The following is a 12,175-nucleotide window of genomic DNA, read 5'->3' as shown; positions in this document are numbered from 1 at the left end:
CAAAACTTTAGCTTGCACAGAAGACAAGAAGCCCTGCTGCAGCTACACTCAGCTGCTGCTACCTGCCTGTTCGCACACGTGTTTTAATGATCTGACACACACTTCACTGCTTTACCAAACAGACTGCTGGCTGCAGTGGAGTTAACTTTAGCGTCTCATGACTCTTATCAACCGTATACAAGCAGAGAGGAACTATTTTAGTGGAGGAGAGCTTTCATTGTTGCATCAGAAGGCAGAATGTCTACTTAAAGTGTGAAAACTAATGCTGAAGTGAAACTGAGGCCCGTCTTTAAAACTCCAAAACCTCTCAGCTGGACTCCCCATGGCATGATTACACAATGAATACTGATAATGTTCATGTTTTTCATGCACTGGAGTTCAATTGTGCTCAGTAGAGCTTGTCTTTTAACTTTACATTTACTATTTCCAAAAAGTTGAATGAATCAGAATATAAATTAGATACAAATAATTTTATATAGGGCTGGGACGATTCATCTATCTCCCGATTCAATACTATCACAATACTTGGCTGCCGATTCGATATGTATTGCGATTTGATATTACGATTAATTGCGATTTTTGTTAACTTTTTTAACACTAGATCATGGGAAAAAGTTGAATCATACACTTCTAGGGACTTTTACTTTGGACAATATCTAAATTAATATAGTAAGAATGTTTGATTTTCAGCATGTATGTAGGCTGAGATGGCCTGAAGTCAAATATATCAGTCATTGTCAGGCATTATTTATTAAATCCTTTCCAGCAACCCAGAAATCAAAGAATAAAGACATTTCCCCCACAAATTAGTGGTATCTTTCTTTTAATATTTTATACTTCTGGTGAATATAATCCAATCAATCTTATTTCCATATATGTATTTTGTATAAACAGTTCCCTTTGTGAACACCTTATTTTTAAAACTGGACGTAGTCACACGTGTATACTTCCTCTAACTTCTCCGAGTACGTCGCTAGCTCTCCCATCAGCTCTGTTTTCTTTATACACACAGAGTCAGCTCCATCGGGGCCGTTTTAATGCATTTAACATAAATGTGCTCTACAGTTGTAGCGTTGGCCGATTTGACCATGAAGATGAGAGTTTCCTGTCCATGACAGAGTTAGCATGCAGCTTTAGCCATGATGTCTAGCTCTGCTTTTCCTGTCAATGTGTGAAACCCTAAGTGTTTCCATACCTTACTGTATGTGTAGTGTTTACCACGTTGGATGTAACATGTTTGAGTGCATTTTAATTAATTAAAAGAATTACTGCATTTCATTTGTCAAGAATGTGCTCTTACAGTTGCTCTAAGGACAAGAGATCTGGAGTAAATAAATCATAGATACTGTGCCTTTATCACAACATGTTGAATATTTCATTTACTGTTGTGACGTCCTGCAAAACAAGACACGAAAGCTGCTTTGATGATTCACTGTCTACCTGCCAGTTGGGATTACATATAATCCCACTGCGTCTATGTACCCTCTTTATATTATACTGTATGTACCCAGAGTACAATCTTGTTTGTGATCCAAGAAGAGAATACAATGTTACACCGACAAAAACTTGATTTTAGTACCTTCTGCTCGGGTGTCTACATCGCTGGAGGCCATCATGTTAGGTCAGGTGGTTTTGGTGGATGGCTAGGCGTCGTCCCAGCCTCGCGGATCCTAATGCCGGGAGATCAGGGAGTCCAGCATTGACAGCTACACACTGCAAGACGCAGAGAGAGAGAGAGAGAGAGAGAGAAAGAGCAGTTCAATACAAGACGTGTCAGCAGGAATTGATCCATTATGAGATCATGAACTTCACGGTGGAAGTGATAGATCATGCTCTTTAAATATAACAAGCTCTCCCTGCAAATAATGATTAGTTTCATTATTGATTATTTTCTCTGTCAGCTTGAAATCATTGTCTGCGACCTGTCCTCCCTCTCAGCTCCCAGCTGACAGGCCGATGTTGTTGTATGGTCTTTGAGCAAGGCACTTAACCCCGGCACACTTAGCCCCAATGTTATATAACAGCAGCAGTGTGAGAACATCTTCATGACCTGCTGTGTGCTGCTTTTAATCACACAAGGATTTGTACAAAGGCTTTGCTGTCCACCTGCTGATTCATTGCAATGAGAAAAAAAAAAAGTTAGGACTACCGCCGCAATTTTTAGGAACCTAAATTGCTAACATCACGTCTTGTGAGCAGCACTGACACTTCCTTAAACTCCTTGTCTCAGTATTACTGTATAGTGGATAATGAGTTAAGAACAACTTGTGAAACTTAAAATGGTATTTACAGGAAAACTTACAACATGGACTTGAGACCTCCTGAACTCCGCCTTAAGGCATTTATCCTGTCTCCACCTTACACTAGCACTATAGTTCCTTTAACGTTACAATGTAAAACTAGATAAGGATATTTTAATGAAAAAACTACAAGGCCTCTCATGTGTGAGAATCTATTTCTCCCGTTGTTCAGTTCAGTGGTTCAGTGAGCATGCACACAAGTTGTGGGGCTTCTACGACATTGTAACTGTAAGCATATCAACATGTCTAAAATAATGAGCTACTCAGCAATTTTTTTACAATGTGCCGTGACATGAGAGGATTAAACTCAGCACCATGGAAATGCAAACAGCATGGTGAGTGATTACTGGCACCAGCAACACTTTAAACCGAAACAAAAAGCCATTAAGATGTTTTTTTTAACACTGAATGACGTGTGCTTTACTGTTTCTTCACAGGACAAAAACTAATTTCCTTCAAAGAATTAATACTAAATTAAATAGGGATGCACCGATTGGACTTTTTCAGTCCTGATAGCGATACCTGGGCTTTGGGTATCGGCCGATACTGAAAACCGATCAGACACCAGTGTATAATTATTAAGCTATATGCCTCACTGTGTGGAAGTGACTGGGATCATTCTTTTATGTGTAAGGCAACATCAGGCTTGACTTAAACATTGCTTTCCTAACTTTGTAAAACAAAATGTAACAAATACATACGTAGATACAAATTTAGTGAAATGTTATTTATATATTTTATATAATTAAATATATTTAATTTTTTAATAAAGTTTTCTGTCGATAATTTTTTTAATTAAAAAATAATTTTGTATGTGTCAGAAATTAGTGAAAAATGCCTAGTACAATTTCCCAGAGCCAAAGATCATGCTTTAATATTGCTTATTTTGTACATCTAACGGTCCAAACCCTCCCAAATATTCAATTTACAATGTGATATATAACAGAGAAAGCAGACGATTCTCACATTTGAGAGTCTGGAAGCAGCAAGTATTTGGCATTTTTGCTTGTAGATTACAATCAAGCAATCTTTTAAGTAGTTGTAGACTCATTTTCAGTGGATTGACTAATCATTGAATGACTAATTGACTCCTTTCAGTTGCAATACTTATATTATACACATTTATATATGCCTAAAAAACCCCAATAAATATTTGGAGAAAGTATGCTTTTAAGTGGTCTCTCATTAACAATACACAAGACAAAAAAACTACATAAGGTGCAAATGGTGACCTGACCTTTACATCCAGTGTTTAGCTACCATAATACACATCCAGGGTGTGGACTATCTAAAATGACAGTACAAAGCAGACTATCTGGTCATACTGAAACTAATCTTTGACCAGGAGAGTGTTTCTGTCGACTTCAATGAAACAGGGTCATAGAGCAGATAAACCACGACAAAACATCAGTGATGTTGATCTGTCCAGGAAACTACACCAATTGAATTCAATTCAATTCAATTCAATTCAATTCAATTCAATTCAATTCAATTCAATTTGCTTTATTGGCATGACTGTCAGGTGAACAATATTGCCAAAGCCTCAATTCAATAATAAATACAAATAAAAAAAGAACAAAATAAAAACATATATATATATATATATATACTTATATACAATTCATTAAGCAAATTACAATATATAGATATTTAAAAAGAGCATGCATGTAAATGGAAGAAAACAATAAAGAAGTAATTAATGTTTGTTGTGTCAATAAGACAAACAAACAAATAAAAAAAATGAATAACAATATATAGCAATATCAAAGGATAAATGTATATTTAAAAAAAAAAAAAAAAAAAAAAACATGAAGTAGAGGAGTTAATAAAAGGCAGAGTGTGAGTTACATATATTATGTGTTGTTATTGTGATTGTCTCTTAGGCTGTGACATGCACTGACATGTACTGACATGTACACCATCAAATGAGCTTATAATGAATTGCACTGTGCTAAGAAAGCAGTTAAATAGGACTGTGCACAGTTGCTATTTACCTCCGAGAAAGACACACAAACAGGGACTGAAATGGCAAGAAAGGAGGTTAAAATGGTAAGTTAAGAGAAAGCTAAACACCACTAATAAGCTGCTACTAGCGTGTAAACATAGCAGCTTAGCTAACGTTATCATGTCGGTTAGCTAACCTTAGCTAGATGGTTGCGATGCCATCTTTGTGTCTGTAAACAACCTCCAGGTTAGTAACGAACAAACAAACCTACCTCGGGTAAAACCTGGTGTTCTCTCTCTCCCGGTGTCGGGCTGGCTTTAACCTTGCCGCAGACCTCTTTATTTTCCTATCGTGGTCATCATGTCTGGCTGATTATGACTGCACCGATTGAAAGGCAAAACAGGCTCGACTGCTCCGTGACGACCGAGGAGCCAGCGGCGCGGTCACGTGATGTGTCGTGCTCTTTACTGTGTAACGACGTTGCTGTTGCCATAGATACGGATTATAACGTCAACGGTAACTGTTAACGTTAGTATATTTAAAAATTATATTTTCTGGAAAAAAAGACATAAGATGGAAAGACATTAAATACAACTGACTAATGGCAATAAAGCAAATAATTGTCTGATTTTAATTTTAATTTTGACTTTGTAAAACATGTTAATAATAAATAATAATAATATTTTATAATAATAATAATACGTTTTGATTCAAAGGTCAAATCGGTGTGAAATATGGAGAAAACTTGGAATCACTGCTGATGTGGGGCTTTTATTTTGGAAAAAAAATGTACGTTTGGAAGTAGTGATGGGAATTACGGGTCTTTTTGGTGAGCCATATCATTTGGCTCAGCTCACCAAGAAGATCATTTCAATATACAGCCAAATTTAGACTTATGATTAGTATGTGTGCACATATATCACTTAAATTATTCAATATAATTATACTAAACCCTGTAATTTCCAGAATACCATAATTTTACATGCTGCTTCGTTTCTGACTGTCATTCATCTTGTCTGCTATTCGCGCACCGCACTGACCGACCGTCAGCGCGCCGCGCACCCCCGCCCCTCCCTGCTTGATGGTGTGATCCTTGTCTGTTATTACCTGATTGTCATTAACACAGCATTCAGTCACAGTCAGTGCATGGAGTGCCCGTGGCGCGGAGAAGACCATCCTATCATTCTGACTTGAATTAATTAAAAAAAAAAAAAAACTGCTCAGACAGGAGCCGGATCTTATCGTTCACCTAAAAGAGCCGGCTCTTTGAACCGGCTCGTTCGTGACCAACACATCACTATTTTAGAAGCGCTTGTTTTGTCCTCCGGGGCTGGCCAGACCAGAATGAGTCTACGTTTACAGGCTATCTACGCAGTTTGTATTTAGTTTATCCCCTCTTCTTCCAATATATTTTGCTCTAGCAACTAAGTGAGAATAAACCAAATAACACAAAGGGTTTTTAAATGTGCAGTAAGAAGAGAAAATCCGGGTGACACAATGAATGATATCTTGCTGTGCGTCAAGGTAGCCAAAATAATAGCAGAAGTGAAACTTTCATAATAAAAGAAAGCACATTCTTTAAATAATCTATTTGTTTATATGTTCTACACGTTACATTTTCTTATATACAAACATATGAATATACGCTCTTTTAAATTATATTCAATTATTTATTGAGCCCAAAAACATTAAAAAATGTCCATTTACAAAAAGTGTTGTGCTTTTATTTTTCATACCGGAAATGTTCGTTGCTACGTTGATCGACGCTCGCTTGACAACCAGCCAGTTTAGCTAACTGTTGGTGAACACTTCTTGTGGATTTCACAGCACTTGCATCAACATTTGCACATCAGTCAGAGACAAAAAAACACAGCTGATTTGAGTGCAGAGCTGCGCCACATCACTTCTAACAATGACCGTGAGTTACGACTGTAATTATAAGATGTAATTTAGCTTTAGTGCGACGTTAAGTTAGTTAGCATTTCCTTTCCGCATTGCTAAGTAGCCTGTAAGATGTATATGTTATAACTGAGATACTGGTGTTTAATGCTGAATATGACAATAAGGGGGTCATTATTACTCCCACACATTGCAGTATCAGTCAGTGACACAGTGAGATAACAGCACATTATATGATTTGTCTCCATCAGAAGCACGAGTTTGAGGTGGCGATGACGTGTGAGGGATGCTCTGGAGCTGTTACCAAAGTCCTCAACAAGCTGGGAGGTGAGATTGAAAGGTCCTCTCTAACTAACTCTGCTCTGGGTACATCAATATGTAGATAGATAGATAGATAGATAGATAGATAGATAGATACTATAGATAGATAGATACTATAGATAGATAGATACTATAGATAGATAGATAGATAGATAGATAGATACTATAGATACTATAGATAGATAGATACTATAGATAGATAGCTAGATAGATACTATAGATAAATACTATAGATAGATAGATAGATAGATACTATAGATAGATAGATAGATACTATAGATAGATACTATAGATAGATAGATAGATAGATAGATAGATAGATATATACTATAGATAGATACTATAGATAGATAGATAGATAGATAGATAGATAGATAGATAGATAGATAGATAGATAGATAGATATACTTTATTGTCATTGTCATTGAAAACAACGAAAAACAGTTTAGCAGCTCTTTGCAGTGAAAAACAAACATTAAAACATTCAGTCACAAGTAGAACAATAAATAAGTGGATCATCATAAAGTGCAAATTATGGTTCAGCAGCTAGTGTCCTCAGCCTTTGGGGGGGGGGGGGTCTACACACTTGACAGCCTGTGGGTAAAAGCTGTTTCGTAGTCTGTTTGTGTGTGTTTTAATTGTCCTGTATCTCCTTCGGGAGGGAAGGGGAGCAAACAGTACATGTCCAGGGTGGGTGGGGTCTTTGGAAATACAGCTGGCTTTTTTACAGAGCCGACCAGTGTATAGGTCACTGAGGGGGGGTAATGTGGTCCCAATCACTTTTTCCGCCATCCTCACCACCCGCTGCAGGTCCCTCCTGTTCTCCACTGTGCAGCTAGCAAACCACACAGTGCAGCAGTAGGTCGATATATATATAGATAGATAGATAGATAGATAGATAGATAGATACTATAGATAGATAGATGGATAGTAACTTTATTGACCCAAAAAATTAAAGTTTCCAGCATCACAGTTCCATAGTGCAACACATGTTAGTAAAAAGGCAGTAAAAAAGTTAGTAGTGCAAAGTACAAAAACATATATACCAGATATAAAAATACAAGATGAAGAAAACTGTTCAAACTGAATATAGTGCAGGGTAACAGCTGTGATACACGACTATTAAAAAGTGAATATAGTGCAGGGTAACTCCAGTAGCTTAGTCTATGAAAGTGCACTGTATGCATTATTATCTGTCCTGCAGACCATCCTCCTTTTTTGTTTCTAAGAGTACTGGATATTGGCCAGTGATGCATGTTCCCCTCAGACCCCAACTTGTTTGTGAGTTAGTCAGTTAGTTAGTTAGTTCTTTTATTGACACAAAAAGATAAAACATTTGGGTCCAAACAATATACAAAACAAAGAAAAAGATATGCACAATAAACCCAAACTACATAAGATAAGAGAAGATATTCCTTTATTAGTCCCGCAGTGGGGAAATGTGCAGTGTACAGCAGCAAAGGGGATAGTGCAAAAAAAACAAGATGCATCAGCTAACACAGTAAAAAAGAGCTAAACAAAGTGTAACAAAATATGAACCATTTAAATAGAAGGAAGTATAAAAATAGGAGCAGTATATACAGTATTGACAATAAACAGACTATTAACAAAATTGCACAAGTGGAAAATGATATTGCACAGTGAGAATGAAATGAAATTCCACCTGAAAATATCAGGTTACTGTCAGTTTTGGGTGTGTACGTTTTTTGGCCACCTTTCGGTCGCAGTAAACACGTGGGTAATGTTGTGAAGTAAACAAAAACACTTGCTTAGGTTCAGGCAATAAAACCTCTATAGTTAGGTTTAAGAAAAAACAACATGGTTGGGCTTAAAACTACTACGTTTGTACTATGAAAATGACGCTGAACGGTGTGAACACGGGACACGAACGAACAGCTGATTGTAACATGACGCGTGGGACACGAACAGCGGTCTCCTGGATGAACGCCTTGTGTTTGTTGGACCCATCCACCTCCCCTCCCGTCCGCCTGGTTTGTCTTTTCACTCTTTAAACTACGTCACCACGCTCCCGGCACACTTTCTCTGAGCGTTAATATAGACGTGGCTGGGTTTACATTGTAGTTAATGGAACGCTCGGTGCGTCTCATACCGATGCTTAAGGGTGCTTTGTGCGCCGGTGTCTCACGCCGACGGCCGTGACAGAGCATCAGTATTTGATGCCCTGGGATTGAAAACGGGATAGATACACATATAAATATTTTTTTTACAGTCCTCCCTCCCATTAGAAAACATCTAACACTAGTGTGTATCATTTTGCTCCCCTCCTTCAAACCAATTTCAGAAGTAGTGTCTTTATAATATCACTCCTCTCGCCTTTGATAAATAGTGTGTAATGTTAAATGAATGAACAGCTCTCTCCTCCGTCTTCTCACAGAGAATAGTGCAGTAGTGCAGTTTGAACGTTTTTAAAGACTGCATCACACCCACCTCATGACTTCTCTGTCCCTGAATGTTGACTCAGCTAACGTGTCACCTGATGCAGTGGCACTTTTGAAAAACTTTTATTTGGCTTAGTCAATAAAATGTCAAGTGCTTAAGTGACACTTCTGTTTTTCTAGTTCATACTGGTCTCACAGTCTGAGCTGTTAACCACACAACTTCCTTCAGATCCTCTTTCACTCTCAGATCTCATCAATCCATGATGGTAAATTTGTGAACATATTTCCTTGCACCAGAAATATAACATATAACCAACATTAGAATTAGAGCATCTTATGGTGAATCTTGTCCTCATACAATCCATTGCACTGCGAGTATAACCGCACTGCACACTGTCTCCAGTGCTGTTGCTTCTTGGAATTAAACAAAGTGCCTCTTTGTTTTTGCTGCTCTCAGGTGTGACGTTTGAGATCGACCTGCCCAAAAAACTGGTTTGGATCGAGTCGGACAAAGATGTGGAAGTTCTCACTGAAACACTGAAGAAAGCTGGGAAGGAGGTCAAGTACAACGGCACCAAGTGAAGGAATCTGCTTCATGTAGAACAGGTGACATGACGGCGATAAAGTGTTAAAGTCCACATAGATTTATGTTTATCATCTCCATAAATTTATTGTAAATCTGTATTTTTTTTTTCTGACCACCATACACGATGGATTAGATATATTGTCTTTTAACAGCTTTGCTTGAATCAGATGACAATAAAAATTGAAAAAATAGGGCTGTCAAGGTTAACGCGATAATAATGCGATAATGCAAATTTGTTTTAACAGCACTAATTTCTTTAACGCATTAACACCACTTGTATCATGTCATACTAGCTTGTCGCGAAGGAGGCTAAATAACCAAACTCATGCTAAATTTTGGCGAGGAAAAGCTGGCATGGCCATTTTCGAAGGGGTCCCTTGACCTCTGACCTCGCGATATGTGAATGGAAATGGGTTCTATGGGTACCCACGAGTCTCCCCTTTACAGACATGCCCACTTTATGATAATCACATGCAGTTTGGGGCAAGTCATAGTCAAGTCAGCACACTGATACACTGACAGCTGTTGTTGCCTGTTGGGCTGCAGTTTGCCATGTTATGATTTGAGCAATTTTTTTATGCTAAATGCAGTACCTGTGAGGGTTTCTGGACAATATTGTCATTGTTTTGTGTTGTTAATTGATTTCCAATAATAAATATATACATACATTTGCATAAAGCAAGCATATTTGCCCTCTCCCATGTTGAGAAGAGTATTAAATACTTGACAAATCTCCCTTTAAGGTACATTTTGAACAGATAAAAAATGTGCATTCATTTGTGAGTAATCACGATTAATTATGGAAAATCATGCGATTAATCGTGATTAAATGTTCTAATCGATTGACAGCTCTAAGAAAAACATGTTATTGATCTCTCTGCAGCGTATTAGTCCTTCAAGTCACAGCTATTTACACTATGATTTGACCTGTTATGGATTCACAAATATATTGGAATGGGTCAGCTTACTTCCTCCATCTGTATGTGTGTGTATTTTCTTTAGGAAAGCATTGCTGCCGATGCAAAGTGAAGATTTATGCTGGAATTCAAGTCCTTTACCTGTCAGGAGAAGTCTGATGGATCCTCCCTTAGATGCCAAACCCCCTCCCCCCACAACCCCCAAGCTCACACGCACAACACATCCTCTTGGATGCAGATCTTCTCTCAGTGTTGTGATTTATAAGGCCGTGATGTTAGCACTTGTCCATCTGTGAGAAGAGAAAATGTCTCATTTATGTGCAGCACTATACTCTACTGCTGCATCCTCTAATTTAGTTTGTCTTCCATGTGATGGAGGAAGACGTGATGAGGTTATGATGTTGCTGTTTCTCCTCCAACATGGCGGCCTGGCCTGAGTAATCACTCTGCAAGTTCATTATCCAACATCCCTCTATTCAGCATACCTGCATGTTGAGAAATTATTCCTTAAAATGTTCTGAAGTAGCAGTAATGTTTTATGTTCTGTTTTACTTTCAGATATGTTTATTTGATTAAAAAAAGGCAGGGCCGTACAGTGACACCATATAAGTTCTTGAATATTAACTCAGGCTGAAGAAGCATAAACATGCAGATTTGAAGCACGCCATTTTCAGTCTTTCCTGTTTGCGTAAAAGCAGCAAACGTCCTTTGACATAATTGAAGTACATTCCCTGGATTATAAAACACTGCAAACTATTGGCTATGTTTGCCTTGACCTTGACACTCAGTATTATTGCATTGGTTGGATTTAACATAATTAAAAAATCATCCTTTCGAAGCTCCATGTATGGAGATGTCTGTAGATCTGCACCACTCAGTCTGTCTCTTCCCTTCAGGGACCATCTGCTGGACTTGGATTTGTATAACTGTTTCCTTTTAGCTTGATCACACTTTACACTACGATAATCCATGAATATATAAATCATGTTGATTGATATTTGCTAACAGATATCTTTGTTTTCTATTAATAACGTGAAGCCTTTGTTGTAATTCACTCTGTTTTTTTGTTACTTTGGGTAAAAAGATCTCCTTCTCCTCTTGGGCTTTTCTAATTGTCTTTATGTGTTGTTTACGCACAGGGGAAATAAAATCACTTCTGCCTCACTCTGTCACAGTCTACTGTTTTATATATAAATTCAGTCAGTATAATCCCATTTGCTCTCTCTACAGCTCCCTGTACTATCTTGTCCTTATAGAAAGTGTATAAAAGCCAAATGTGTTGGCCTTACGCTGTTTAAGATCTAGTAACTCAACAAGCTGAACCACTCACTGGTCTCTCACTTATACCCCTTCACTGTAACCTGCCGGTGTGAAAATGTTCAGGTTGCATAATAACTCGATGGTTTAACCACCAGGAGGCGCTGTGTGATCAACATGGGACCACTTTCTTGAGCGCTTTTAATTGTTTAAAAAATGCAGCATTTGCCTCTTTCAGCTGTAACTACCCTGAAGAGCTTAAGGACGGGTTGTGAAGTAAAGAAGACATTAGAGTTGACTTTATTATTCAGTTTATTTGTTAAGAATAAAAGATTTAGTCGCGCAGTTCTTCATATTGGTGATCCTCACAAATCAAACCTGTGTTGTGACTCAGAAACTCAAACTGTGATTTCTGTCTGGAGAAAATAAAGTTTTGGATATTTAGACGGGAGGGAGCGGGGCGTGGAGAACACAAGTTTAATGTTTCAAATAATCATGTCAGACACGTCATGAGGATTCAGTTACGAAAAGCAAAATACCTTAACTGACCT

At 37.8% G+C, this 12,175-nt stretch overlaps 2 protein-coding genes across 3 annotated transcripts in view; one reads left to right on the top strand and one right to left on the bottom strand.

Moving 5' to 3' along the window:
- slc36a1 (solute carrier family 36 member 1) overlaps positions 1-4,708 on the bottom strand; it is a 46,647-nt gene extending 41,939 nt beyond the window's left edge. The window contains exons 1-2 of the mRNA XM_074648998.1: positions 4,517-4,708; positions 1,580-1,713 (exon numbers count right to left, since the gene is read on the bottom strand). Of these exons, the coding sequence (XP_074505099.1) occupies positions 1,580-1,616 (37 nt within the window). The 5' untranslated portion in view covers positions 1,617-1,713; positions 4,517-4,708. The remainder of the gene's footprint in view (positions 1-1,579; positions 1,714-4,516) is intronic.
- A 1,306-nt stretch (positions 4,709-6,014) lies between these two features.
- Positions 6,015-11,536, top strand: atox1 (antioxidant 1 copper chaperone). 2 transcript variants are annotated; one of them, XM_074649013.1, is made up of 4 exons: positions 6,015-6,163; positions 6,396-6,471; positions 9,322-9,470; positions 10,453-11,536. In XM_074649013.1, exons 1-3 carry the CDS (start codon positions 6,158-6,160, stop codon positions 9,444-9,446), a joined length of 207 nt encoding a protein of 68 aa, XP_074505114.1. In that variant the 5' UTR covers positions 6,015-6,157; the 3' UTR covers positions 9,447-9,470; positions 10,453-11,536. The 2 variants fall into 2 exon arrangements, with proteins under 2 accessions (XP_074505114.1, XP_074505115.1); XM_074649014.1 differs by lacking the exon at positions 10,453-11,536 and having other exon boundaries at positions 6,019-6,163; positions 9,322-9,471.
- The last annotated feature ends 639 nt before the right edge of the window (positions 11,537-12,175 follow it).

This window comes from Sebastes fasciatus, chromosome 10, assembly GCF_043250625.1.
Source record: "Sebastes fasciatus isolate fSebFas1 chromosome 10, fSebFas1.pri, whole genome shotgun sequence".
In the NCBI taxonomy this organism is placed as follows: domain Eukaryota; kingdom Metazoa; phylum Chordata; class Actinopteri; order Perciformes; family Sebastidae; genus Sebastes; species Sebastes fasciatus.
The sequence above is the reverse complement of the archived record's forward strand: the minus strand, read 5'-3'. Positions and strand labels throughout refer to the sequence as shown.

Excerpts from the sequence above, each read along its gene's own strand:
- atox1 (XM_074649013.1), top strand. Across the intron at positions 6,472-9,321 it reads AGTCCTCAACAAGCTGGGAG|GTGTGACGTTTGAGATCGAC; the intron begins GTGAGATTGAAA and ends TGCTGCTCTCAG.